This window comes from Glycine max, chromosome 15, assembly GCF_000004515.6.
Source record: "Glycine max cultivar Williams 82 chromosome 15, Glycine_max_v4.0, whole genome shotgun sequence".
NCBI classification, from domain to species: domain Eukaryota; kingdom Viridiplantae; phylum Streptophyta; class Magnoliopsida; order Fabales; family Fabaceae; genus Glycine; species Glycine max.
The window spans coordinates 48444979-48470962 of record NC_038251.2 but is presented as its reverse complement, the minus strand read 5'-3'; the positions used below and the strand labels follow the sequence as shown (position 1 = coordinate 48470962).

Genomic DNA, 25984 nt, shown 5'->3' with positions numbered 1-25984 from the left:
GATAATGGCTTTTTATGACGGTTATTAAACAGCCATCGTAGTATGTCTAATATATTAAGACGGTCATCTAATAACCGTCGTAGTATTCATTTACTTTTTTTATTTTATTTATTTTGGAATGACCTTCTTCAAGTCTTCTGCTTCCTTCTTTGCAAGTCAAAGATATACCCGAAAATAATAATGTTTTATAGCATCAATATAACAACAAAATGCAGCTAATAAAGACATTTCATACAAGGCTAGCCTCTTTTAGTCCTCCTTAAACTTCTATCATCACTTGGCAGAAGATGTTCCATAAACAGCAGATTCAGCAGTAACTAGAAAACAAAATGTGAGCATAAAACCATGTAAGAATAAGTGGCTGCTGGTTATAATACTTAAACTGACAACTTAAACAACTAAAGTCTAACACTAACATTTAGATGCAAAAAAAATGGGCTAGCATGATGGTATTTGTGGATAAAATACAACACACCAATTATATTGCATATGTTAATATAGACATGCATTTTCTACAAGGTTGACCATAATATTGCATCAACAAGTAGTCAAGTACTAATGGTGCAATAGTAATCAGCCACGTTATGCAATTGAATCACAAGTCAATGCAGGTTTTGCTTCTTGATGCCTTCCAAAAGCCAAAAGTGCTAACGACACCTTTGATGATCAACACTTGGAGAGAGAGACCCACCTTCAAAAATAGTGCAACATGAAAAGAGATATGGATGCCAAAAAGTATTGAGTATTGATCTACATAAGGAGTTTTAATCATTGCAGTGCATAATCATCTCTAGAAGGAAAATTTAAAAGTAACTAATTCTTAAGTTATGGTCAATTTTTCTCTTGTTTAAGCTAAAGATAAATTAAATATAGCTTCAGAACTTGAAATTCTGTTTCTGTTTTAACACTATAAAAAAAATGCAACTTTTCATCTATGGTCCCCTATCATAACTGTGGACCGTAATATGATTCAACAATGACAAAACAAAAATAGTAACTAGCATGCTCTGTCTTAATTTAATCCAACCTTAAATAAAAACTGTATTTGGTCATGATTCCCTCTCTTGATTTCCTATTTATAACAATAGATATCACCAATCAATTAATTTGTTTCTGTTAAGTCTCTTTGACAGATTTTTTTGAAACAAAAAATGACCCAAAATGTCACTAGTATTAATGCCCCAATTTGTCATATGGCCCATTAAGGTCAAGAGGCAGGTGTAACATAAACATGAAGCAAAAATTTCATAACAAATAACACTATTCTTGGAAATCGACTAGAGAAGAATCATAATAGAAGCAGAAAATGGAATTGTTCCTAAACATCATTTTGCTTTGAAATTGCTTCAAAACATGCAGAGCAGACTGAATATATATATACATACATATATATATATAATCTTAATTACCTAAAATCACATATAGGAAATAATATTATAAAAATATTATATTTATATATTATAATCTATTTGTTTCAAGATTAGATAAGAAAGCCACATAAATAAATGACACGTTGTGGTTTAGAACTCAACACAAAATATGGGATGAATTGAATTGAAATGAAGAGAGAGAAAATAAGGAAAAAGAAAAATATAAAAAATGATTTAGCTAAAATAATGTTCATAGGTAGACTAGTTAATTATACTTTTTACAAAAAAAAAAGCATTTTAAAATATTACTGCTCTACTAATACCTTGTAAGTCTAGACATACGAAGAGAAGTCTATTGTCCCATTGTTCAGTCCCTTTATCTTCACACTAGTTAGTCCCGCCCCTACGAAGTCATAAAATGGTCCACGCGCTGTTTAAACATAAAGGAAAAAATAGTATGAGAGGGGAATGAGAAAAATAGTTTTAATATACTTTAATATTGAAATTGCCCATCATTAATTATAATGTAGTAATATAGCTCAATTCCTTCTAAGTTTTATCTTGAATAATAGGTAACTTCATGAAAAGTGTTTTAAATTGGAACTTAAATCCTGTGCGGTGCTTCCTTTTGGCAAAAACAAGGCAATCATTGACAATTTTTAGTATAATTATCTTACAAAAATATATTAATGATAATTGAACTTAAATCCTATGCGGTGCTTCCTTTTGGCAAAAACACTTAAATCCTGAACAACAATATATCCTAAATATTTCAGAATTTATAATCAATATATATTAATTTAAACTACAGTAAAAAAAATATTATTCCAAATCACTATTGATATACATTAGAATTAATCTATAAATTTTGGGCATGTCTAAAAATTAAAATTTTAAATACCTGTACTTTAATTATCATTAAAATTAATCTATAAATTTATTTTACACATTTTTTTATAAAATTATATTTTCATTAGATGAGATAACTAATTTCAAATAAAATTAATATTCTTTTAAAAAATGATCAAACAACTTTTAGCATAAAATGGGATTTTAAGTAAAATAATAATAAAAATTGACATATTAAATAAAAAATTATGAATATTGGTAGGCGTAAACAATTGTATTATTGAAATAATGAATTCTGCATGCTTACCAATTACACAAGGAGGCGCCTATGCAAATGGAGTATTTTGAAGTTAGTACCATTGTTTCATGATTTATGGAAATAGAATGTTAATTCTAACATTTATCAAGAAAATGCAGGTCCAAATCCTGCAACCAGCAAACTTCAGTTCCTCGGAGATCACTAATCATATATATCTTGTAACTACAAATTAAAGCAAGAAAATGCAGGTCAAAAGTAGTACAGCTTCAGAAATTTCATAACCAATGTAATTCATATATCGGTACAAGAAAAATGAATGGCATTGACAAAATAAAACTATGTGAAGAGACATTAATATTACTACTTAAAATTGTGTGAATTAAATTAACCTTATTAGAATCATTGCAGTGAAGTGAAGACGTTGAAATTAATTGCATTACAACCCTTACCTTCTTAGGTGCCTTGTGGACAAAATTAACTTGCTGCTTCACATCACCAACCTATCATAGACAAGATACAGTAAGCAATCCAATTACCCAGTCTAAAAATAAATGGAATGCCATCAATAGTAAATACACATTTAAATTCTCAGTTCATGGTTTCAAGTACTTCCATGCTACCAGCCAAACATGGGGGCAAATTTACTTCTAATAACCTATAATCTATAATCCATTAAATTGTTATGATCTTGTAGTTTCTGAAACCTTAGGACAATGGAATAGTTGAGTTGTAGATATACAAGAAAAAACAGTTTTCTCGGCATCCAAGGATTAGAAAACTAGATACAACCATAAAACATCATAGCACCAAAGAGAAAAGTAGGGAATAAATGCAGTAATACTCCGGCAATCCTACTTAATAACAATTCACGATTTCATAAAGAACAGAGTAACCATCCAAGAAAGAAAGCATTTAAATCAATGCACCATGCGGAGCAAACAAATATCTTATGGTAGAATGCAGTGACATGATTCAATTCAAAAAATGTTTGCCAACTAATCAAGCGTTGCAAGACTGTTTGATTTTCACTAATAATTCATGCCTTGAACCATGACAAAGGACAAGTTTCTCCAATAATCACCTTGAGCTAACAATTGGATGGGGCTGATTTTGCTTAGCCAACAGACTAGCAGTAGGTTTCATTAGTGTTGAACCCTTCATCACAACAAATTTAACCTTAGAATTCAAATTGCCGCCAATTGTCTTACTGCTAAAGGTCATTCCTGAAAAGACATAATTACATATCAAGCTTAGGAAAAATAAGGTTTAGACAGAAGGTAAAAGGAAAAATACACAAAGAAAAATGCAAAAACATAATGTTATAAGTAATAGAAGCAAACTACAATGAGTTATAAATTATGAAAAAATATTATAGTTCAGAACAAAAATGCTGCAGTCAACATCATCTATAATCACACTATCTATAAGATTGGTTACCTGAGGTTACTTGTAACAGTTGCATATTAACATCCCACGGAACACCACTCAACAAGGCAGAAATGTTCCCACTCCCACCCCTTCCTTTTGAACCTGCCAAGTCAAAAGCATCAATAAAGTAAGCCACGAGCCATGACCCTTCCAACATAACATATAATAGAAAATCAGAGTAAACTCCCATTCTAGTTCCGAGATTGCAAGTGTAGGTCATTTTAGTTCTTTACAAAATTCTCATATTAATCCCCTAATTTTTAGCATAAAAAATTAGATTAAAGTAAATGTTGTTTTGTAAAATCAGGATTATGATGAGCCTAAATCTAAGGATTGAGTTTAGACTGTGTGTTTAGCAGTGCGAGAGTAAAATCAATAAAACAGGGGAAGAAAATTGCATACCGTCATGGTGAAAAACGGGGCGAGAAAATCCAATCCCGGACAGAACATTAGAATTGGCAGCGTGAACAGTGGTTGCACATTCCCTAATGTCGTCCTCTCTCGCCACTGACTTTGCCACAAAAGCTGAAACCAAAAAAAGAAAGAAAGAAAACACAATGATTACAAAACAATGAACATTTATGGAAAAGAAGGAAAGAATAGAAGAAAAAAAGGGTTAAATAGACGAGAAGGAGGATAAATGAGGTGCTTCTTGCCGCTGTGCTGGTCGTCTTCTTGCTCGAACACGATGCTCCGAAGCCGCCTGGCGCGACGTTCCTTGGTGGAGATGTTCTTGTCGGAGGCGGCGCGGGGGATGGCAAGGATCATCTCATCGTGGTTGGGATCAGGGCGGGGGAAGTCATCCAGGTAGGTGAAGGGCTCCGGCCCCGGAGGATGACGACGGCGGAGTGGGTAAGTGGCTGCGGAACCTCACTTGCTCGCTCACTCACTTCACTAGCGTAAGCTAGGGCAGAAGAATGTCAAGCGACTAAGTGTTTAAAAGCAGGGCCAGAGTATGAGACGCAATTAAACAAAGACGGGCTTACGCAATAGCCGTCGTTGGCTTATTAATCTTAATTACAAAATTGTCATTACCTTACATTCTAAGACGGTCCTTTCTAACCGCCTTAGAATGTGCGACGTAAAAAATATTATTTCTTCTCCAAATTACAAAATTGTCACCGCCTCCTATTCTAAGACGGTCCTTTAGAACCGTCTTAAAAACAACGTCGTAGATAATATTTTTTCTAGTAGTGTTGGATAAAGGACAATTTTAATCCCTTATTGATATGAATCCTCATGGCACAAGGGCTGACTTAGGATCGTCTAGGATTAAACCTTGATGGAAAATGCGGAAATTGATTAAGGAAAGGATGGAAAATAAGGTGGTTAATTTCGTAGGTCTTAATAAGGTGGTTCTTGGCATAAAATGGATGAATGGGATGGTAAAACGTAGGTTAAGTGGTGGTTGGACAGAAATATAGAAATGGCAATAACTGAAGCTATAGGGCTCCAAATGAAGTGATTCCAAAACGAGGTGAAAGGTCTCATTTTGAAATTCAATTTAGGCTCAAGAATCACTTAATTTGAGTGCGTAAAATGGGAGTTATGGCCATGAGATAATTCTGGGCAGAGGTGGATTTTCTGGAATTGTGGTTTGAAAGAACAAGGGTGAAGATGAAAGGAAGGAAAGAATCACTCTTTCCAGCGAGGGCAACACACAAAGGTTGTGACAGTCCTTTGATACAGCCAGGGTGTTCTTAAATCACTCAAGAATTTAGGAGAATCACTCTCACTAAGATAAAAGAGATAAACTCTAATTTTCTGAATAAAACTCAACTTGTGTTTATTGATAAAATGGTTCAGCTTATATAGAAGCTTTACAGCAAATTTTAGTAATGACCCACTAACCTAGAATTAAAATAACTTAATGTCATTAACCTAGGGAATTAAAAAAAACTTAATGGCTGAGTGTAACTGAAATTGTGGCAACCAAAAGTCACCCCCAACAGCCAACAAGTCAGCCACCATTTGGTCTCCCAAAAGGCTGATGCCTAGGTTGCCAATTGGGCCCTTATTACAACTTGAACTAAACCTATTAAAGCCCTTTTAGTTGATTAACCCAAAATATATTTTTGGTCAGCCAACTTTACAAGGATTGAGCCATTATTTAGACAAACTAAACACTCTAAAATTGAGACAAAGTGGTGTCATTTAGTCCTCCTCCATTTGGGCCATGATACAACTCACAACCTTGGACTCTTCTCCTTGAAACTTGGGTTTGTATTCAAATAGTATGGACAACACTTGTTGAAAAGCTTCCTTGGCTTTTCTTGCTCTAGCCCTTGTCATAGGCCCTCCAAGTCCTTCAAGTGGATCCTTGCCCTTGCTCTTGGTCATGTCCTCATCACTTATACTTCAAAATAGTTGATGACACAAACAAGTAGAGTATAATACAAATGATATAATAAGAGATAACTATTATTATTCATAATTGTCCACCTTATGTAGAATGACAGGAGCGCCATATTGGGGTTGAATAGTCATCACCAAAGTTGGAGCATGAGTATAGGTTGGAGAAAGTTCAAACGAGAAACATTGTAAAATCATCGACAAAGCAATCTTTGCTTCCAACAAAGCAAAATTTTGTGCGATGCATATTCTAGGACCTCCTCCAAAGGGGAAAAATGAAAATCTACCATTCGTGGCCTTCAGAACTCCTTCAGAAAATCTCTCAGGTTTGAACTCCTTAGCATCATCACCCCAGAGCTCACTATCATGGTGAACCAAAATTGTTGATATGAAAATCTCCACTCCATCAGGAAATGATAGGTTTCCAAGTTTCACATCTTTGATAACTTTTCGAGGAACACCAACTCCTGGAGGGTATAATCTAAGAACCTCATACAAAATCATAGTAACCTGTTGCAAAAATATTCATAGTAAATACCATGAACATGCTATTCAATAACAAGTTTATAATACAAACTTACAATCTTTAATTGATTCAGTCCATCAAAAGTCGGTTTTTGGTTGCCAAAAACTTGTGAGACTTCCTCCCTTGCGCGTGCTTGCCAATCAGGGTACCTACTCAATAATATCATTGTCCAAACAAGCAAAACTGAAGTGGTGTCCTGCCCTGCAAAGTAGAAAAGCTTGCATTCTTCAATAACTTCCTCAAGATTCATTCCAACATTCTTATTGTTCCCCTGTTCTTCAATTTCCTTGTGATTTGACTCCAGAAGTATATCTAATAAGTTATTTTTAGTGGCTTCACCCGCCTTTAGCGCTTTGTCTCTCTTGTTAATAATATCCATAAGTGAAGCTTTTATATCTCTATCAATTTCCATCATCCTTTTAGGTACCAACCTACAAGTATAATCAGTCCTGTGATAATCATGAAATGAAGGGAATGTTCTTTGATGCATCAACTATACTTCTAATGTTGGTTCCTTCGGTAGTAAAAATTGGAACATTGATTTTAAAATGTTAAATTGAGAGATACCCCTTCACATACTCATGTCACAATATATGGTAAAATGGTTGCTGTAAAAAATATAATCTTTAGTTTAGTTGATTAAAGCTCATCCAATAAGTTTGATCACTTAAGTCTATCAGATAATCAAATATACATATTAGTCTTACCTCTGTCCTCTCATTTTCAGTGTAAGTTCAATTTTCTCTTTTAGAAGTTGAAATATTCTTCTCCCTTCTAAATAACTACTTCCAAATGCTGTTCGAGAAATAACATCAGCAGTCAAATTCTTAACAAAAGGCCATACGTCAATTTCACTTGATCCATCTGAAGACAGCATTTCCTCCCATTTGCTAATCAGATCATCGCAACATTGGATGAATAGTGGTAACATATTCTGTGAATGGTGTAATGAAGAAATAGCAAGGTGTTAAAATTTTCCGTGCGTTTCAAATTAATTAAACACATACACATTCGGACATGCACATCATGTTTATAGACCAGCTGATGTTGCTTGCAGTAGAAGAATATGTGTTGCTGGCTAAACTTAACTCAAGCTTTGCCATATATACCAAATTTTTTTCTTACTTGCAAAGTATGTTTTCATTATTATATATGTGACTTTTAAAATTTTTTTATTTAACATTTAATAAAAATGTTGTTAAAAGCCTTTAGGTCATATTTAAAAAATATTATCAAATTATGAATAAATATTATTAATATGTTTTTATGATATATTATCAAATGTTATATATAATATATGTTGCTAAAATCTAAAATGTCACAAAAAAACTTTAACAACATGATTTATACATAATATTCGATAAATCTTATAAAAATATATTAATAACATTTATTCATAGTTTTACAATATTTTTTAATATCATAAACAAATTTTACTAATATTTTTATTAAGTGTTAAATAAAAAAATATTGTTAAAGATTATATTTATAATGATAGTAATTCCTTTTAAGAGGATACATTTTATAGGAAGGTAATTTTCACATTAAAAAAATGTAGATACATTTGTGGCACAATCTCAATATTTGTCTGACATGTTTTCAAAAGACACACATGCCAATATCTAAGATCTTTTTTTAGTAATAGGAAACTAACCTTCTACTTTTCTAAATTAAATGCGGGGTTGATTATCTTTCTATGCATGCTCCACTTTTCTCCCTCATGCATTGCAAGACCAGGAATAAGTGATCTGATATTTGGGCCCATATTAGGCTTTCCAAAGTCATAAATCTTGTTGAATACATCTTTGATTAGCTCGGGATCTGTGAGGGTCACCCTTGGTTTCTGTCCATTCCAAATAAAAGAATTTTTGCCTACATGCCATCAGCAACAATTAGAATATGTATTATATTAAATATGAAAAAGAAAGAGAAAACTTTGAAGAATTGAAAAAATGAGCAACTTTGCGAGCTATTTAAATTTGACAAAAGACATACAAACCATGGTAACCTTTTGGTATAGTACAAGCTACACACTAAGGTTAGTTCAAAGTAGTTGTTTATTTTCACTTATTAAGTGAGAGTCAAAAGAGTAAATTTAAACTACGTGACCATACGTAAATAATTCAAATTTAATATTATATGAACTTTTAAAAAGTTGTCATTTTTTTAAAAACTTGTGACTTTGTGTTTTGTTTTTATTTTGATAATAGTTCAAAATAAGATTTAATGGTTAATATTTTTTCCATAATATATATATATATATATATATATATATATATGCCTCCACTGTCTGATGGTGAGTCTCTAATGACTAAGGCAATGTTCTTTTTCAGAGACAAACAAGGAGAACTGAGATTACAAGTATGCATGTTCCTTTAGCGTCTTTGAATTGGCGTTCACCGTCCACGATATAAAGCAAATTAAACCACGTCCAAATTCATAAAATGACAAGGAAATAAGAGATGAACTGCTTCCAGTGATCCGCGTCAAAGATAGAGAATGTGTTACCAAACATACACTTCGTCTTACCTAAACATCTCATGAACACTCACACACAAGAAAATCAAAATGCATATGACATGAATGAAATACTTTTTTAATATATATTTTTTCACTCTTCTTTTTACTCTCTCTTTTTCAGTCATCAAATCAGGCACATGGATTTTTTCACCTTTTTTCTTATGTATTTTTATCCATTCAAACAATAACTATTGTCTACTCTATTTCCCTTATATTTCTATATATCCTCCCAATTTCATTCTTTCTCACTTTTCTCTCTATTTATTTTACACAATTAACTAGATATGAAAGTGAACACCACGTGAATGAAACATTTTGGTCTATTTTAAACGGTAATTATCAATTTGATAAGAAATTATATTAATTAATTTAATTTGGTCCTTAAATTTTTAAAAGGTTCAATTTGTTTCTCAAATTCTTAAAAATAAATTAATTTAGTCCCTAAATTTTTAAGATTTTAAGAATCAAATTGAGTCATTTAAAATAATTTGGAGACCAACTTGATTTATTTTTAAAAATTTAAGGATTAAATTGAATCTTTTAAAATTTTAAGAAGTAAATTGAACTATTTAAAATAATTCGGAAACCAAATTAATAATTAAATCATTTTAAACATGTAATTTCCGAACAAAACTTGGTTCCTTGATATAACAATTGCAAAAAGAGAAAAGCGGAGAGAAAACTAATTCTAAATCTTCCTACTCCAGTTACCTTTTATAATAAGTTTTAAATGTGTTTTATATTTTAAGACATTAAATACACTTACCTTATTTTAATACTTACTATAAAAGATAGTAAAACAACTTGTAAGAGGATGAAGTGAAAAAATATAACGTTACTCATGAAGGTACCATGTTTGTTGACAATGTAATGATCATAGGGAGACACACGCGGTCCTATGTCATTAGAGAAGAGATTCATGGGTTTGGACATGGCTTGCATTTGCATCTTCAATGTCTCCTTCGTGTCCCCAACCTTAAACCTGTATGGACTGCCTCGAAGGCCTTGTTCTCTTAAGATCTTTTCAAGCCTCTTTGGCGTGAGCCATAATGAGTTGAGCTTCTTCCATGCCCATATCAGAGTCAGTATCAGTATCAGCATCAGAATATTGACCCATGCTGCTTCCATTTCTCTCTAAAAAAAAAAGTTAACAGAAATAAGTGAAGATAAATACTTGGTTTAAAAGAAATAAGTAGTAAGAAATAAGAAAAGGACATATTAGAGAACCATTATAAATAAAATGTAAAGTAAAACTAATCAATAGATTTTATAAATTTAAAATTTATTTGGTTGTTTGCCAAATATATTATGCCTATTTTCTATGTGTTGATTTTCCTTCCTATGTTTCTCTTTTACCAAATACTAATGGATAAATACCAAAAGCGTGTCTAATTCAGTATGGTATGTGAGTTATTATAAATTTATGTTTGATTCCTATTGATAAAAAAAAATATTAATGAACTCATCAGAAAAAAAATATAATCATTATAACAAAACAATGTTGAGTTAGTACAACGAACCTAATTTTTTGCTATTGAATCCCCATTGGTATGTACAGTGTCATTTTACACACATGCGTAAAATAATCGACGGCTTGAGATTCTATTTTGAAAGACTCACAACTTTTAAAAAATCTGAAAAAAAAGTATTCACTTTATTTTGGTGAATTTTTTAATATATAAGAATTTTGTATATTATTTTTTTATGGTTGAATTTATAAATTTATAAAAAAAAAATATCAATAAATTATTTAAGAACTACGTTTCGAAGGGTTTCTTTTAAGTTTTTACTTCCGGTTCTAAAAATATCCAAGACTCACTGGGTAGCTTTCTATCTGGACACCGTTACAAGGATGACATGGTTTGCTTTGTAGTTTGTTATTTTATTGATAAATATTAATTATTAATTTTGTTAAAATGTTAGTAAAAAAAGATTAAAACTAACGACATCTCTCTTCCTTTCTCTTTTTGACGATCAGTCAATTTTATTATAGCACTACTCTCTTTACTACAGTCGATCTATAAACCTATGAAGGAATGATTTACAAACAATTGCAGCCAAGGTGACAAATAGGTGCATAAGATCTTTTAAGCGAAAGGATTTTCTCATCAATATTACACATATTATCTTTAGCACATTTTTTTCTTGATACTTGTAAAACTATTACTAAAAGATTTTGACGATTTTTAAATTTTTTTTGCCAAATATAAATAAATATTATTAATATATTTGAATTGAAATATTGAAAAGGCACAAAATAAAATTTACCTCTGAATATGCTTCTGCTTCTTCACTTTGTATTGCTGTGTGCAGATTAGTCTCTCAAGTACTTCTTTACATATAGTCCCTTTTCACCCCCGTCGTTCATTGCATCATTGATCTTCTGTTTTATGTCCTCCTTTAATTTTCATTATTTTAGTGTTGGTTATAAGGGGTAGCCATTGCTGCAAGCGTTGCTGTCGTGTGAGTCTTTCATTTGTCGGCGGTGTACGTGGTTCTTTCTCAACCTTTCTGATTTCTTTAATATTTAATTATACCCGTGCAGGACATGGCACAAATTAAAAATAATTTTATAGCTTTATGGGTACATTATTAGGGTGTTGCGAGATCCACCCAGCATCGAAAAGATAAAAATATCTCATGAGTATTTAAAGCGATTGCTGTGCACCCAACAGATGTTGTTTGATCTGCGTGTAACGTGATCCACAAATATTATAGTTGATCCATAAGTTTGATATGGAGGACGTTGATCCGGGAACGACTGTGAGAAGTTTTTATCTTCTTTTTTCATTTTAGAAGGTAATTTTATTTTTGAATTTTTGAATATGAATAACATAAAATTTGTACGAATTTAAGCATAAAATAATTTCAAACATAAAATAACATTACATTAACTTAAACAATACATTCACTTCAATAGAATAAAAACAAATTAACATCAAATATATACTACAACTAAACCATACTAATTTTGTGACAATGACACATTATCTTTCCTTTCTATTACATGTTTATTAAAAATAGTTAAAATTTTTATTGATCCGATTTTTTGTAACTATATTATTAAAAAAATCTAGTATAGAAATAAAATAAAAGAAATTGGTTCTTTTTGTAACCATATTACTAGTACAAAGTATTCACATGCTCTAACGATATCTAATTTTTATGTAAAAAAAATTATTTGATCACTTTTAGTTAAATTTGTAATAATTTAAACGCCAAGGAGAAAAGAACGTTAAGGGTGATTACCACCACAAATCACTAAAGCATTCACATGTCATGAAGTGAACCCGAAGGAAGTTTTGAAAGAAGAGAAAGAAGTTAAGAATCTTTAAATTTAATTTATATGGCTTAAAAAATAAGATAAGAATAACAAAAAGTATATGGTGACATTCTAACTCCACAATTTACACTTTAACTTTCATATAAATTAAATAGATCATGGATGGGCATATATAGATAAACTTGCATGCCTAAAAGAAATAATTTGATTTTGTCACATTATTATTTTAGACAATAAACTAATAATAGAGATACGAAAAAGAAGAATATAATACAAATCATGTAATAAGAGATAATTTTACTAGGCTTAAATAATAATTTGTTCGTATAAAACATCCTATTTTGTGCTTGTCTTTTAAAGAAATTTTTTTTGGTGGTTATATTTTGTTTTTGTTTTAGTCCTTAGTGTCAAATAATAGCGTTGATTAATGATATAACAGCTATGCTGTTATAATGGAGTCTAACAAAACAATTCTAATGTTTTTGGATAAAGGACAGTTTTAATCTCTTATACTTCAAAATAGTTGATGACACAAACAAGTAGAGTATAACACAAATGATATAATAAGAGATAACTATTATTATTCATATTTCTCCACCTTATGTAGAATGACTGGAGCGCCATATTGGGGTTGAATAGTCATCACCATAGTTGGAGCATGAGTATAGGTTGGAGAAAGTTCAAACGAGAAACATTGTAAAATCATCGACAAAGCAATCTTTGCTTCCAACAAAGCAAAATTTTGTGCGATGCATATTCTAGGACCTCCTCCAAAGGGGAAAAATGAAAATCTACCATTCGTGGCCTTCAGAACTCCTTCAGAAAATCTCTCAGGTTTGAACTCCTTAGCATCATCACCCCAGAGCTCACTATCATGGTGAACCAAAATTGTTGATATGAAAATCTCCACTCCAGCAGGAAATGATAGGTTTCCAAGTTTCACATCTTTGATAACTTTTCGAGGAACACCAACTCCTGGAGGGTATAATCTAAGAACCTCATACAAAATCATAGTAACCTGTTGCAAAAATATTCATAGTAAATACCATGAACATGCTATTCAATAACAAGTTTATAATACAAACTTACAATCTTTAATTGATTCAGTCCATCAAAAGTCGGTTTTTGGTTGCCAAAAACTTGTGAGACTTCCTCCCTTGCGCGTGCTTGCCAATCAGGGTACCTACTCAATAATATCATTGTCCAAACAAGCAAAACTGAAGTGGTGTCCTGCCCTGCAAAGTAGAAAAGCTTGCATTCTTCAATAACTTCCTCAATATTCATTCCAACATTCTTATTGTTCCCGTGTTCTTCAATTTCCTTGTGATTTGACTCCAGAAGTATATCTAATAAGTTATTTTTAGTGGCTTCACCCGCCTTTAGCGCTTTGTCTCTCTTGTTAATAATATCCATAAGTGAAGCTTTTATATCTCTATCAATTTCCTTCATCCTTTTAGGTACCAACCTACAAGTATAATCAGTCCTGTGATAATCATGAAATGAAGGGAATGTTCTTTGATGCATCAACTATACTTCTAATGTTGGTTCCTTCGGTAGTAAAAATTGGTACATTGATTTTAAAATGTTAAATAAATATAATCTTTAGTTTAGTTGATTAAAGCTCATCCAATAAGTTTGATCACTTAAGTCTATCAGATAATCAAATATACATATTAGTCTTACCTCTGTCCTCTCATTTTCAGTGTAAGTTCAATTTTCTCTTTTAGAAGTTGAAATATTCTTCTCCCTTCTAAATAACTACTTCCAAATGCTGTTCGAGAAATAACATCAGCAGTCAAATTCTTAACAAAAGGCCATACGTCAATTTCACTTGATCCATCTGAAGACAGCATTTCCTCCCATTTGCTAATCAGATCATCGCAACATTGGATGAATAGTGGTAACATATTCTGTGAATGGTGTAATGAAGAAATAGCAAGGTGTTAAAATTTTTCGTGCGTTTCAAATTAATTAAACACATACACATTCGGACATGCACATCATGTTTATAGACCAGCTGATGTTGCTTGCAGTTGAAGAATATGTGTTGCTGGCTAAACTTAACTCAAGCTTTGCCATATATACCAAATTTTTTTCTTACTTGCAAAGTATGTTTTCATTATTATATATGTGACTTTTAAAATATTTTTTTATTTAACATTTAATAAAAATGTTGTTAAAAGCCTTTAGGTCATATTTAAAAAATATTATCAAATTATGAATAAATATTATTAATATGTTTTTATGATATATTATCAAATGCTATATATAATATATGTTGCTAAAATCTAAAATGTCAAAAAAAACTTTAACAACATGATCTATACATAATATTAGATAAATCTTATAAAAATATATTAATAACATTACTCATAGTTTTGCAATATTTTTAAATATTATAAACAAATTTTACTAATATTTTTATTAAGTGTTAAATAAAAAAATATTGTTAAAGATTATATTTATAATGATAGTAATTCCTTTTAAGAGGATACATTTTATAGGAAGGTAATTTTCACATTAAAAAAATGTAGATACATTTGTGGCACAATCTCAATGTTTGTCTGACATGTTTTCAAAAGACACACATGTCAATATCTAAGATCTTTTTTTAGTAATAGGAAACTAACCTTCAACTTTTCTAAATTAAATGCGGGGTTGATTATCTTTCTATGCTTGCTCCACTTTTCTCCCTCATGCATTGCAAGACCAGGAATAAGTGATCTGATATTTGGGCCCATATTAGGCTTTCCAAAGTCATAAATCTTGTTGAATACATCTTTGATTAGCTCGGGATCTGTGAGGGTCACCCTTGGTGTCTGTCCATTCCAAATAAAAGAATTTTTGCCTACATGCCATCAGCAACAATTAGAATATGTATTATATTAAATATGAAAAAGAAAGAGAAAACTTTGAAGAATTGAAAAAATGAGCAACTTTGCGAGCTATTTAAATTTGACAAAAGACATACAAACAGTACAAGCTACACACTAAGGTTAGTTCAAAGTAGTTGTTTATTTTCACTTATTAAGTGAGAGTCAAAAGAGTAAATTTAAACTACGTGACCATACGTAATTAATTCAAATTTAATATTATATGAACTAATATTATATGAACTTTTAAAAAGTTGTCATTTTTTAAAAAACTTGTGACTTTGTGTTTTGTTTTTATTTTGATAATAGTTGAAAATAAGATTTAATGGTTAATATTTTTTCCATAATATATATATATATATATATATATATATATGCCTCCACTGTCTGATGGTGAGTCTCTAATGACTAAGGCAATGTTCTTTTTCAGAGACAAACAAGGAGAACTGAGATTACAAGTATGCATGTTCCTTTAGCGTGTTTGAATTGGCGTTCACCATCCACGATATAAAGCAAATTAAACCACGTCCAAATTCATAAAATGACAAGGAAATAAGAGATGAACTGCTTCCAGTGATCCGCGTCAAAGATAGAGAATGTGTTACCAAACATACACTTAGTCTTACCTAAACATCTCATGAACACACACACAAGAAAATCAAAATGCATATGACATGAATGAAATACTTTTTTAATATATTTTTTTCACTCTCCTTTTTACTCTCTCTTTTTCAGTCATCAAATCAGGCACATGGATTTTTTCACCTTTATTCTTATGTATTTTTATCCATTCAAACAATAACTATTTTCTACTCTATTTCCCTTATATTTCTATATATCCTCCCAATTTCATTCTTTCTCACTTTTCTCTCTATTTATTTTACACAATTAACTAGATATGAAAGTGAACACCACGTGAATGAAACATTTTGGTCTATTTTAAACGGTAATTATCAATTTGATAAGAAATTATATTAATTAGGTCTTTAAATTTTTAAAAGGTTCAATTTGTTTCTCAAATTCTTAAAAATAAATTAATTTAGTCCCTAAATTTTTAAGATTTTAAGAATCAAATTGAGTCATTTAAAATAATTTGGAGACCAACTTGATTTATTTTTAAAAATTTAAGGATTAAATTGAATCTTTTAAAATTTTAAGAACTAAATTGAATTATTTAAAATAATTCGGAAACCAAATTAATAATTAAATCATTTTAAACATGTAATTTCCGAACAAAACTTGGTTCCTTGATATAACAATTGCAAAAAGAGAAAAGCGGAGAGAAAACTAATTCTAAATCTTCCTACTCCAGTTACCTTTTATAATAAGTTTTAAATGTGTTTTATATTTTAAGACATTAAATACACTTACCTTATTTTAATACTTACTATAAAAGATAGTAAAACAACTTGTAAGAGGATGAAGTGAAAAAATATAACGTTACTCATGAAGGTACCATGTTTGTTGACAATGTAATGATCATAGGGAGACACACGCGGTCCTATGTCATTAGAGAAGAGATTCATGGGTTTGGACATGGCTTGCATTTGCATCTTTAATGTCTCCTTCGTGTCCCCAACCTTAAACCTGTATGGACTGCCTCGAAGGCCTTGTTCTCTTAAGATCTTTTCAAGCCTCTTTGGCGTGAGCCATAATGAGTTGAACTTCTTCCATACCCATATCAGAGCCAGTATCAGTATCAGCATCAGAATATTGACCCATGCTGCTTCCATTTCTCTCTAAAAAAAAGTTAACAGAAATAAGTAAAGAGAAATACTTGGTTTAAAAGAAATAAGAAAAAGACATATTAGAGAACCATTATAAATAAAATGTAAAGTAAAAATAATCAATAGATTTTATAAATTTAATATTTATTTGGTTGTTTACCAAATATATTAATTGTTTATTTTCTATGCGTTGATTTTCTTTCCTCTTTATGTCTCTCTTTTACCAAATACTAATGGATAAATGCAAAAAGCGTGTCTAATTCAATATGATATGTGAGTTATTATAAATTTATGTTTGATTTCATGGATAAAAAAATATTAATGAACTCATTAGAAAAAAATATAATCATTATAACAAAACAATGTTGAGTTAGTACAACAAACCTAATTTTTCGATATTGAATCTCCATTGCTATGCACAGTATCGTCTCACACATATGCTTAAAGTAATCGATGACTCGAGATCCCATTTTGAGAGGCTCATAACTTTTAAAAAATCTGAAAAAAAAAAATTATTCACTTGTGAACTTTTTAACATATAAAAATTTTGTATATTATTTTTTTTGGGTTGAATTTATAAATTTATAAAAAAATTTATCAATAAATTATTTATGAACTACGTTTCCAAGGATTTCTTTTTAAGTTTTTACTTTCAGTTCTAAAAATATCCAAAACTCACTGGGTAGCTTTCTATCTGGAAACCGGTACAAGGATGACATGGTTTGTTTTGTAGTTCGTTATTTTATAGATAAATATTAGTTATTAATTTTGTTAAAATGTTAGTAAAAAAAGATTAAAACTAACGACATCTCTCTTCCTTTCTCTTTTTGACGATCAGTCAATATTATTATAGCACTACTCTCTTTACTATAGTCGATGTATAAACCTATGAAGGAATGATTTACAAACAATTGCAGCCAAGGTAACAAATAGGTGCATAAATCTTTTAAGCGAAAGGATTTTCTCATCAATATTACACATATTATCTTTAGCACATTTTTTTCTTGATACTTGTAAAACTATTACTAAAAGATTTTGACGATTTTTAAATTTTTTTTGCCAAATATAAATAAATATTATTAATATATTTGAATTGAAATATTGAAAAGGCACAAAATAAAATTTACCTCTGAATATGCTTCTGCTTCTTCACTTTGTATTGCTGTGTGCAGATTAGTCTCTCAAGTACTTCTTTATATATAGTCCCTTTTCACCCCCGTCGTTCATTACATCATTGATCTTCTGTTTTACGCCCTCCTTTAGTTTTGGTTATAAAGGGTAGCCATTGCTGCAAGCGTTGCTGTCGTGTGAATCTTTCATTTGTCGTTGGTGTGGTTCTTTCTCAAGCTTTCTGATTTCTTTTGTATTTAATGACTATACCCGTGCAGCGCATGGCACAAATTAAAAGTAATTTTGATAGCCTTGTGGATGCATTATTATAGTTTAAAATTGATGCAGTTTCTAGTAAGCATTTACTAATCACGCTACACAGCAGAGTTCTGCACCTCCTGCTCCTCCACTTTCTTTTCTTATTCTCATTAAACTAATACAGTAATATATTATAATGTGCATGGGGGTAGGTGGGGAACATACTTTCATGTCACGGAACACTTGGCTAAAGTGAAATACATGCTGCATGGCGACAAAAATAATTAAAATGGATAGTAATCCTTTCCTTCCATTATAATAATCATATAAAAAAATTGTATTAAAATAATTATCATTTTAATTTTTTAATATAATATTATTTATTTTTGTATTTATATTTTTTATAATATTAATGATAAATAAATAAATCTATGAATAAATTGAATATTTTGAAATGATCAAATTAATTTGGCATAGTATATTTGGGGTGTTTGATTTAACGGTTTTTTGTTTTCATTTTCACTAAAAACAGAAAATGGTGATGAAAATGTGTTTGGTTGGATTTTTAAAAATATTTTTAGTGAAAATGAAAATAGAAAACAATCAAAAAATGAAAATAATAAAATTTCATTTTCAGTATTTTCAGTTGAAAATAAGAATATCACTTTAGGTAAAATAAATATGCGATGACAAGAAATGTAGTTTTAAGTAAATATAAAAATACAGAAAAAACAAAAAGTCAATATATCATATATTTTTAATGTTTTTATTTCTTAAAAATAGAAAACAAGAAGTCAAATCAAACATATTTTTAGAATTCTAATCTTTTAAAAATAAAAATAATTTTCAAAAAATAAAAACAAAAAATAATAACATAAAATAAAAATATAAACCAAACACACCCTTAATTTTTTTAAAAAATATAATATAATTATCATAATTTATCTTTATACACCTTATATATTAATAATATTTTATTTGTTACGTTCACAGTCATTCATTTTTAAATTTCGTATTCCCATATATATATAAAAATTAGATGTTTTATAAAAGTAAAATCATGTAGCTTTGATCCGGTGGTAGTATTTCTATTAGTTTCGAAGAGGAACAAACAAAGTTCTAATCCTTCCTAGACCAAAAATTTGAGAAAATTTTCAAATTCCTCAAGCAGGTGGTTTTGACTGAGTCACATGTATAACTGATTCGAAAAGAAACTCAAACCGGTTGATGGTTCGGTTCCCGATCAGACCAGCTTGTCTGGACTGATTTTTAAAACATTGAATGAATTAACAAAGATATAAAAAGTTAATTTTATATAATTATTATTTTGTTCCATTTATTTACTATTTTTATTATATATATATATATATATATATATATATATATATATATAATAATCTAAATCGACATTATAATGGACGAAGTAAAAAAATGTCACTGGTTCCATTATGTTTCTTTTGTTTTTTAAATGAAAAAAAATTGAATAATAATTCATTTACGTCCTGATCAACGAGGGAATTCTAAGCCCGAAGACAAGCAAAAAGAAAAAAAAATCTTTAGCGCTTGTTGCATTTTGAAAGGAAGATAGAGATCGAAAGGTGAATTCTAGGGATAACCATCTTATGGTGGTTTATATAGTGAATCACGACAATAGATATTGGATATATTGATATTATTTTTTATAGATTGTCATGTTTGTTCACCAATTATTTATTGATTTTGAATTTTGTTAATTATAAGATAGTCCCATAGAGCTAGACAATCTTTTCTCTAGTTTCTACATCATTGTCTACCTCCGTGTGATGAAGAAACCTTGAAACTACATCTTTTTTCGCACCAGCAGCTTCATCTCCGTCTGGCAGGAGCTACGCCTCCTTCTACTCCGCCGTGTTTGGCGGCGCATCATGTTCAACAAGTTTCAAATATATATATATATATATATATATATATATATATATATATATATATATATATATATATATATATATATATGCGTGTGTGTTTGATGTGCTTTTTTGTCTTTAATAGTAGATATAGATTTGCAATTTGTGTGATATTTGTTAATCAGTCATCACGAGTTGAAGAAACCAGTTGGGGATCTAAGTTTTTGAATTTTTGTAAGAGATTTTTCGATGTGTTAGAGAACAAATAATAATATCAAAAAGAAAATTCAAAGAATTAGCCAGGGATCAAACAATAAATATATATCAAAATTTCTAACAACAGGTTAATATAAATTAAATTTCTGTATCATGTTAATTTAAGTGTTTCGCCATGAACCAAAAAGAAGAGTCAATAATTGATTCAAAAGATGAGTAAAATTAAATGCGTATATATATAATTTATTTATTTGGTAGCTGTAATGCTATAGCTTTGCCTTCACATGGAAATTAAGAATTTTTATTAATGCATAGAGTTTGAGAATCCAATTGACAATTATAGTTTTTTTTTTCTTTCGTTCTTTCATCCTTATTTTACGCTTTCCCTGTTTAGTTCTTGTCTATACATGTGTCGTGATGCTTTGGGTAGGAGCAGGTCATTAAAAAGATCTTATTTTTTCCTCTTTTTTGTTTTCACAATAAAAAAATTAGTGACTGCACGTTGATCATAAAACTGACCAAAGCTCGGTCATTATATGTATATATGTATGCGTTGGAGTTTACTTTTAAAAAAAATTAAAAGTTAAATACAATAATTAGAGATGAGTATATTTTTATAAAAAACATATTTTAGTTTTTCTTATAAAGCAACTTTCAAATGATTATATTAATTAGTTCAATTTCTCAATCAGTATGGGAATATCACAATATTGCAGTGATTTTCATGTCACAAACGTAATGAACATATTCAATGATGGTTTAGTTCCTAATTTTGTAGATAAACCGATGAACATCTATATATATATATATATATATGATTTGTAGCCCAAAGAAATAAAAATATATAAATAAATAAATAAACTCCCCAAATCCTATACTTTACGTAGTTATATTTTTTTGATGATTGGGAAATACAAAGACAAGCAAAAGAAAACAAGCAGAGAAATCCCTGGCTAGGATATAAAGTTCCTATGGAGTCAGGTAACAAAATAAAATACGACTAAGCTAGAAATGGCACATGCTAACATGAATTACCTTTATAAGTGGTCCAACACCACTAATTTTGTCTCCTGTTAGATTGATCGTGAACTCCACAATTGTTATAGTACACCTTTCACAATATATTTTTTCTCCCTTACTATCATAGGCTTCTCCGATCAAGCTACCGCTTCCAACCTCTTGTCTAAGCCCCTCCTTCAAAAAGAAATCTATAAAATATCATATTTCATTTACTGAACTACAAGTATGTAAATAAAAATTAATATAAGACACAATTTCTTTTTTGATTCAAGCCTTCTCTTGTTGTGATCATCGAAATTCAAGCTTCAAATGATTTTTTTTACATCCCATCACTTGAATATGAAGTCTAACCATAAACTAACATTGCTTCTCAAGTCATGTTTCATACCTTGAGCACCTAGAAATCCGTCTTTCTCTTTCAGTTTTCGCAAAGGCAGCTATAGTCATAAAAATAAAATCTAAGTAATATTCAAATGGAACATTCTAATAAATTGTTTTTCTGTTTTTTTTTTTTTGCCTTTCTTTAAAGAGATGACAAAATGACATAGAAGGGTCATTTTTTCAAATAATTTAGTTAAGGAGGTTTGTTTGCAAACATTTGCTTGAGGGAGTCTGTTTTTTAAAGGTGTTTCGCTATTCCTGTTGGTGAAACCCTTATTCTGCCATTCTTGTTGGTGTGACTCACCTGTCATCCCTAAAGGATTCTGCCAATACCACTGGTCAGATACCCTTGCTTCCCCTGCAATGAAGGTTCCTCCAACAATACTCGCATTTTTTATTTTTTATCAAATCAAATTTTATATTTTAAAAACAATCGATTGTTTTCTAAAATAAAATAAATTTATTTTTTGGCTAATTATTTTACCAAATATTCTTATATTTTATTTTTTTATTTAAGAGATAAAATAATTTAGTTAAAATTTAAAATAAAAATATATAGTCTCAAGTAAAATATAAAATAAAAATGTTAAGATTCAAGTCAAACATAAAATAAAAATGTATGGATTCAAGTAAAATATAAAATTAAATCTGGAAAGTATTAGAGAGAAAAAACATATAAAAAAGTATAATGAAATATGAATTATTAATTTAGGTGCAATATAAAAATTAATTATATTAGAGAATAAAAAATATTTGAAATTGTTAAAACATACTTAGTAAATAAAAAAGAGTTGAATTTGAATTTCAAAAAATAAAAAAGTTTAATACAAAAAAAAATTAAAATACACATCTTATTTAAAATTATTAAATTAATATATTTACAATAATTTAACATTTAAAGATAAACTATGCTTTTAAAAAGGTCAAAAACCGATTTTTTTTTTCAAATTTTCACATATTTTATTTTATATATTTAAAAATAACTAAGAAGATGTACCCAAAAAATAGAAAGAAGAGAGACAGAGAGTAAATTTCTGTCATGAACTAGTCCGAGTCTTAGACTACATTCATTCATTTACCATATAAATAATAAATAATATTTTTTTATTTGGAAAATTTTATAACAATTTATGCATTCTCCTCTATCAATATATAACAACGTTATATTAACTTATAATATTTTTAATTAATATTTCCTATATTTTATCGAAGGTAAATATTAAGTAAGAGTAAATATATTTAATGCTTTAGAAATATAAAAAAAGTATTAACAATTATTTATTTAATTAATAAATTAATTCAAAAAAATGATAAATCAATCAATATCAAAACAATCTTATAAAAATCAAATTATTCATAAAACATTTGCTCTCTTCCATTGCGCATGAGTTAAGCATGAAATATAAAAAGAATTCATGTAGGATAAACGCCAGTGTTGTTGGTGGAAAAAAAAATAAAAAGCTTATGCTGGCGAAAAAAATAAAATAAAAGCAAGGGTATCTCACAAGTGGTATTGGCGGAACTCTTTCGGGATGACAGATAGTCTGGCCAACAGGAATGACGGAATAAAAAGAATAAGGATTTCGCCACGAGAAATAGCGGAACACCTTTAAAAAATAGACCCCTCGAACAAATGTTTGAAAATAGATCCCCTTAAATAAATTATTTATAAAAGTGACCCCTCTACATCATTTGGCCTCAAAGAGATCTGCCGCTCACTGGCAGCCCTCCATCTTCATGAATCTTTGTGGAGCAGTTGTGCAGAAGGAGTTGGAAAAATAATCAGGTGTGAAAGGTGTAAGATAGAACTGTATACACCAAATTAATTAATCTAATAGAACATAAAAGTGGTACACAATAGAGGTTTTTTTTACCGTACTACACCTTCTCTCTCCAAAATATGCCTGATATACACTAGTTTGAGAATTTTTTCCCAAACTACACCAGTTTCATGCTTTTCACGGAAGTCGGGTTTTGGCACCCCGATTTCCCTTCTTTCTTTTTTTTATAAATAAGTTTATATATTATTAAAATTAAATATTATATTATATAAAATTATTTTTAATTAATTTTAAAATTATTTATTTATTAAATTAATTTATGTAATATTATTTTATAATTTAATTTTGTTATTAAGAAAATGATATTATTAAATTTAAGTATTTTTGTTATATTATTTAAATTATTTAAGATATTTTTTGGGTGAATATATGTTTTAAAATCTGAATTTTTTATAATAATATATTTATTTTAGTAAATATTTATTTTGTATAATAATCTGAATTTTAAAATTTTTAATTTAACTATTTTACTAAATATAATTAGTTTGTTTACGTGATTAGATTTAATTAAAAATGATAAAACTAAAACTTTTAAAAATTTATTTATATAAGTACATTATACTACGTCATCAATAAAATATTTAAACAATGACATTTGTCTAAGGGAAAACTAAGATGAGGATACATTATGACAATTATTTCTACTATGACCATGTTGCCGGCAAAGTCCACATTGTTTTCTACTTGCTCGTTCATTTCTGTCTTCGTCCATCTCAGTAGGAATGCAAGTTGAAACGGGAGGACCCTTTGCAGTCCTCTTTCTCCTTGGATCAGGACCCCACGAATCTCCTTCATATTCTTGCCACATTGATTCGTGTGGCAATAAACCAAAGGAGTTGTCGTAGATGTTCAAAATGTGTTGTAAAGTGAATATCATCGGCACATTGGTCATGGGATCAACATTGACGTATTTACAAGCAGCCATGACGTGAGAACACGGTAAATGTTTAGCCTGAAATTCACCACAATCACACTTTTGGGATTGTAACATTACTCTAAACCTTTCAGGTGGTCTGGGTGTTTCAAGTGGGGATTGAGTCTCTGTTATAATAAAAGTGTGATTGTGTCTGTCACATTCATTCACAATGTGTGTATTAGATTCTTGTTGACCACTATTGATTGCATCGAAGACAACTTCAGAATACTGTGAGCTGGAGTTGATCATTGTCTGAGTTTGTCGACCTCTATTAGCAAAGAGTTATGCGGACTTGAAATAGGTCTCCTCAACCAACGATGACACTGACAAATGTCTTGTGTTTTTGAACATGGAATTAACAGACTCCGACAAATTGGTAGTCATATGTCCCCAACGTTTCCTCTCATCAAAGCATTGTACCCATTTTTGTTTGGGTAATTGATTAAGTCATTCAGCTGCACTTGGCTTATTCACACGAATATCCCCAAGATGTCGCCAGTGCATCTTCTCTGTGTATGCGTACCCTGTAAATATTTAATCAATGTATTATGTTATAACATTTGATTGAAAGAAAATTATAACGAATAAATAAAATAGATTCTCACCAGCCAACATAAGTGGTTTCTTTAAATGTTTGTAGTTTGAGTTACCATGAAGAAAGTTTTGTGTAATGTGGCGCAGGCAAAAGAAATGGGATGTGTCCTGAACCCATAAGTTACTTGGGTTGTTGTAGGCACTTATAATTGAGGGGTGTCGGTCTGAAATGAGAGAAATGTTAATTTGCAGAGTAACATGTCTTCTCAAATTCTTTAGAAAAAACCCCAAGCTGAAGTTGTCTCCCCTTCTACAATGGCATAGGTAATCGGGAAGATATGGTTAGCTCCATCTTGTGCGATAGCTATCAACAGTGTGTCAGTATACTTTCTGTAAAGCCATGTATCATCTACTTGTACAATGGGTTTGCAATATGCAAAACCATTAATGCATGGACCAAATGACCAAAAGACACGTTTAAACAATCTTTTGCCCGGTACTATTTCTCCCCCCTCATACAAGGATTCTGTTTGAGCAGCGACCACAGTCCTGGGAACACAAGATTGCAAAGCTCCGAAAAGTTTTGGCAGTTTGGCATATGATTCTTCCCGATTTCCATGAATCATCTCCAATGCTTT

The 25984-nt window shown here is 30.0% G+C and overlaps 2 protein-coding genes, 1 long non-coding RNA gene and 1 pseudogene across 6 annotated transcripts; all 4 read right to left on the bottom strand.

Moving 5' to 3' along the window:
- LOC106796068 (uncharacterized) lies at positions 1 to 5177 on the bottom strand. 2 transcript variants are annotated; one of them, XR_003264733.2, is made up of 7 exons: positions 4309 to 5177; positions 3916 to 4008; positions 3560 to 3701; positions 2928 to 2978; positions 2527 to 2700; positions 1694 to 1800; positions 1 to 317 (listed from the first exon to the last, which is right to left on the bottom strand). It is a non-coding gene; the product is annotated as an uncharacterized lncRNA (long non-coding RNA). The 2 variants fall into 2 exon arrangements; XR_001384963.3 differs by lacking the exon at positions 1 to 317 and adding an exon at positions 338 to 691.
- A 468-nt stretch (positions 5178 to 5645) lies between these two features.
- Positions 5646 to 10432, bottom strand: LOC100807257 (cytochrome P450 716A67-like; annotated as a pseudogene).
- On the bottom strand, positions 10125 to 18541 carry CYP72A69 (11-oxo-beta-amyrin 30-oxidase). 3 transcript variants are annotated; one of them, XR_005888542.1, is made up of 7 exons: positions 18315 to 18541; positions 16917 to 17199; positions 15218 to 15435; positions 14271 to 14497; positions 13677 to 14052; positions 11573 to 13605; positions 10125 to 10438 (listed from the first exon to the last, which is right to left on the bottom strand). XR_005888542.1 is itself a non-coding variant. In NM_001354945.1 (7 exons), exons 3-7 carry the CDS (start codon positions 17191 to 17193, stop codon positions 13168 to 13170), a joined length of 1536 nt encoding a protein of 511 aa, NP_001341874.1. In that variant the 5' UTR covers positions 17194 to 17199; positions 17572 to 17685; positions 18315 to 18540; the 3' UTR covers positions 13072 to 13167. The 3 variants fall into 3 exon arrangements, 2 of the variants coding, with proteins under 2 accessions (NP_001341874.1, NP_001341875.1); NM_001354945.1 differs by lacking the exon at positions 10125 to 10438 and adding an exon at positions 17572 to 17685 and having other exon boundaries at positions 13072 to 13605; positions 18315 to 18540; NM_001354946.1 differs by lacking the exon at positions 10125 to 10438 and having other exon boundaries at positions 13072 to 13605; positions 18315 to 18540.
- Positions 18542 to 24506: 5965 nt separating this feature from the next.
- On the bottom strand, positions 24507 to 25061 carry LOC102669519 (uncharacterized). Its single transcript, XM_006598554.1, has one exon. The coding sequence runs from the start codon at positions 25059 to 25061 to the stop codon at positions 24507 to 24509; it is 555 nt and encodes a 184-aa protein (XP_006598617.1).
- Between the last annotated feature and the right edge of the window lie 923 nt (positions 25062 to 25984).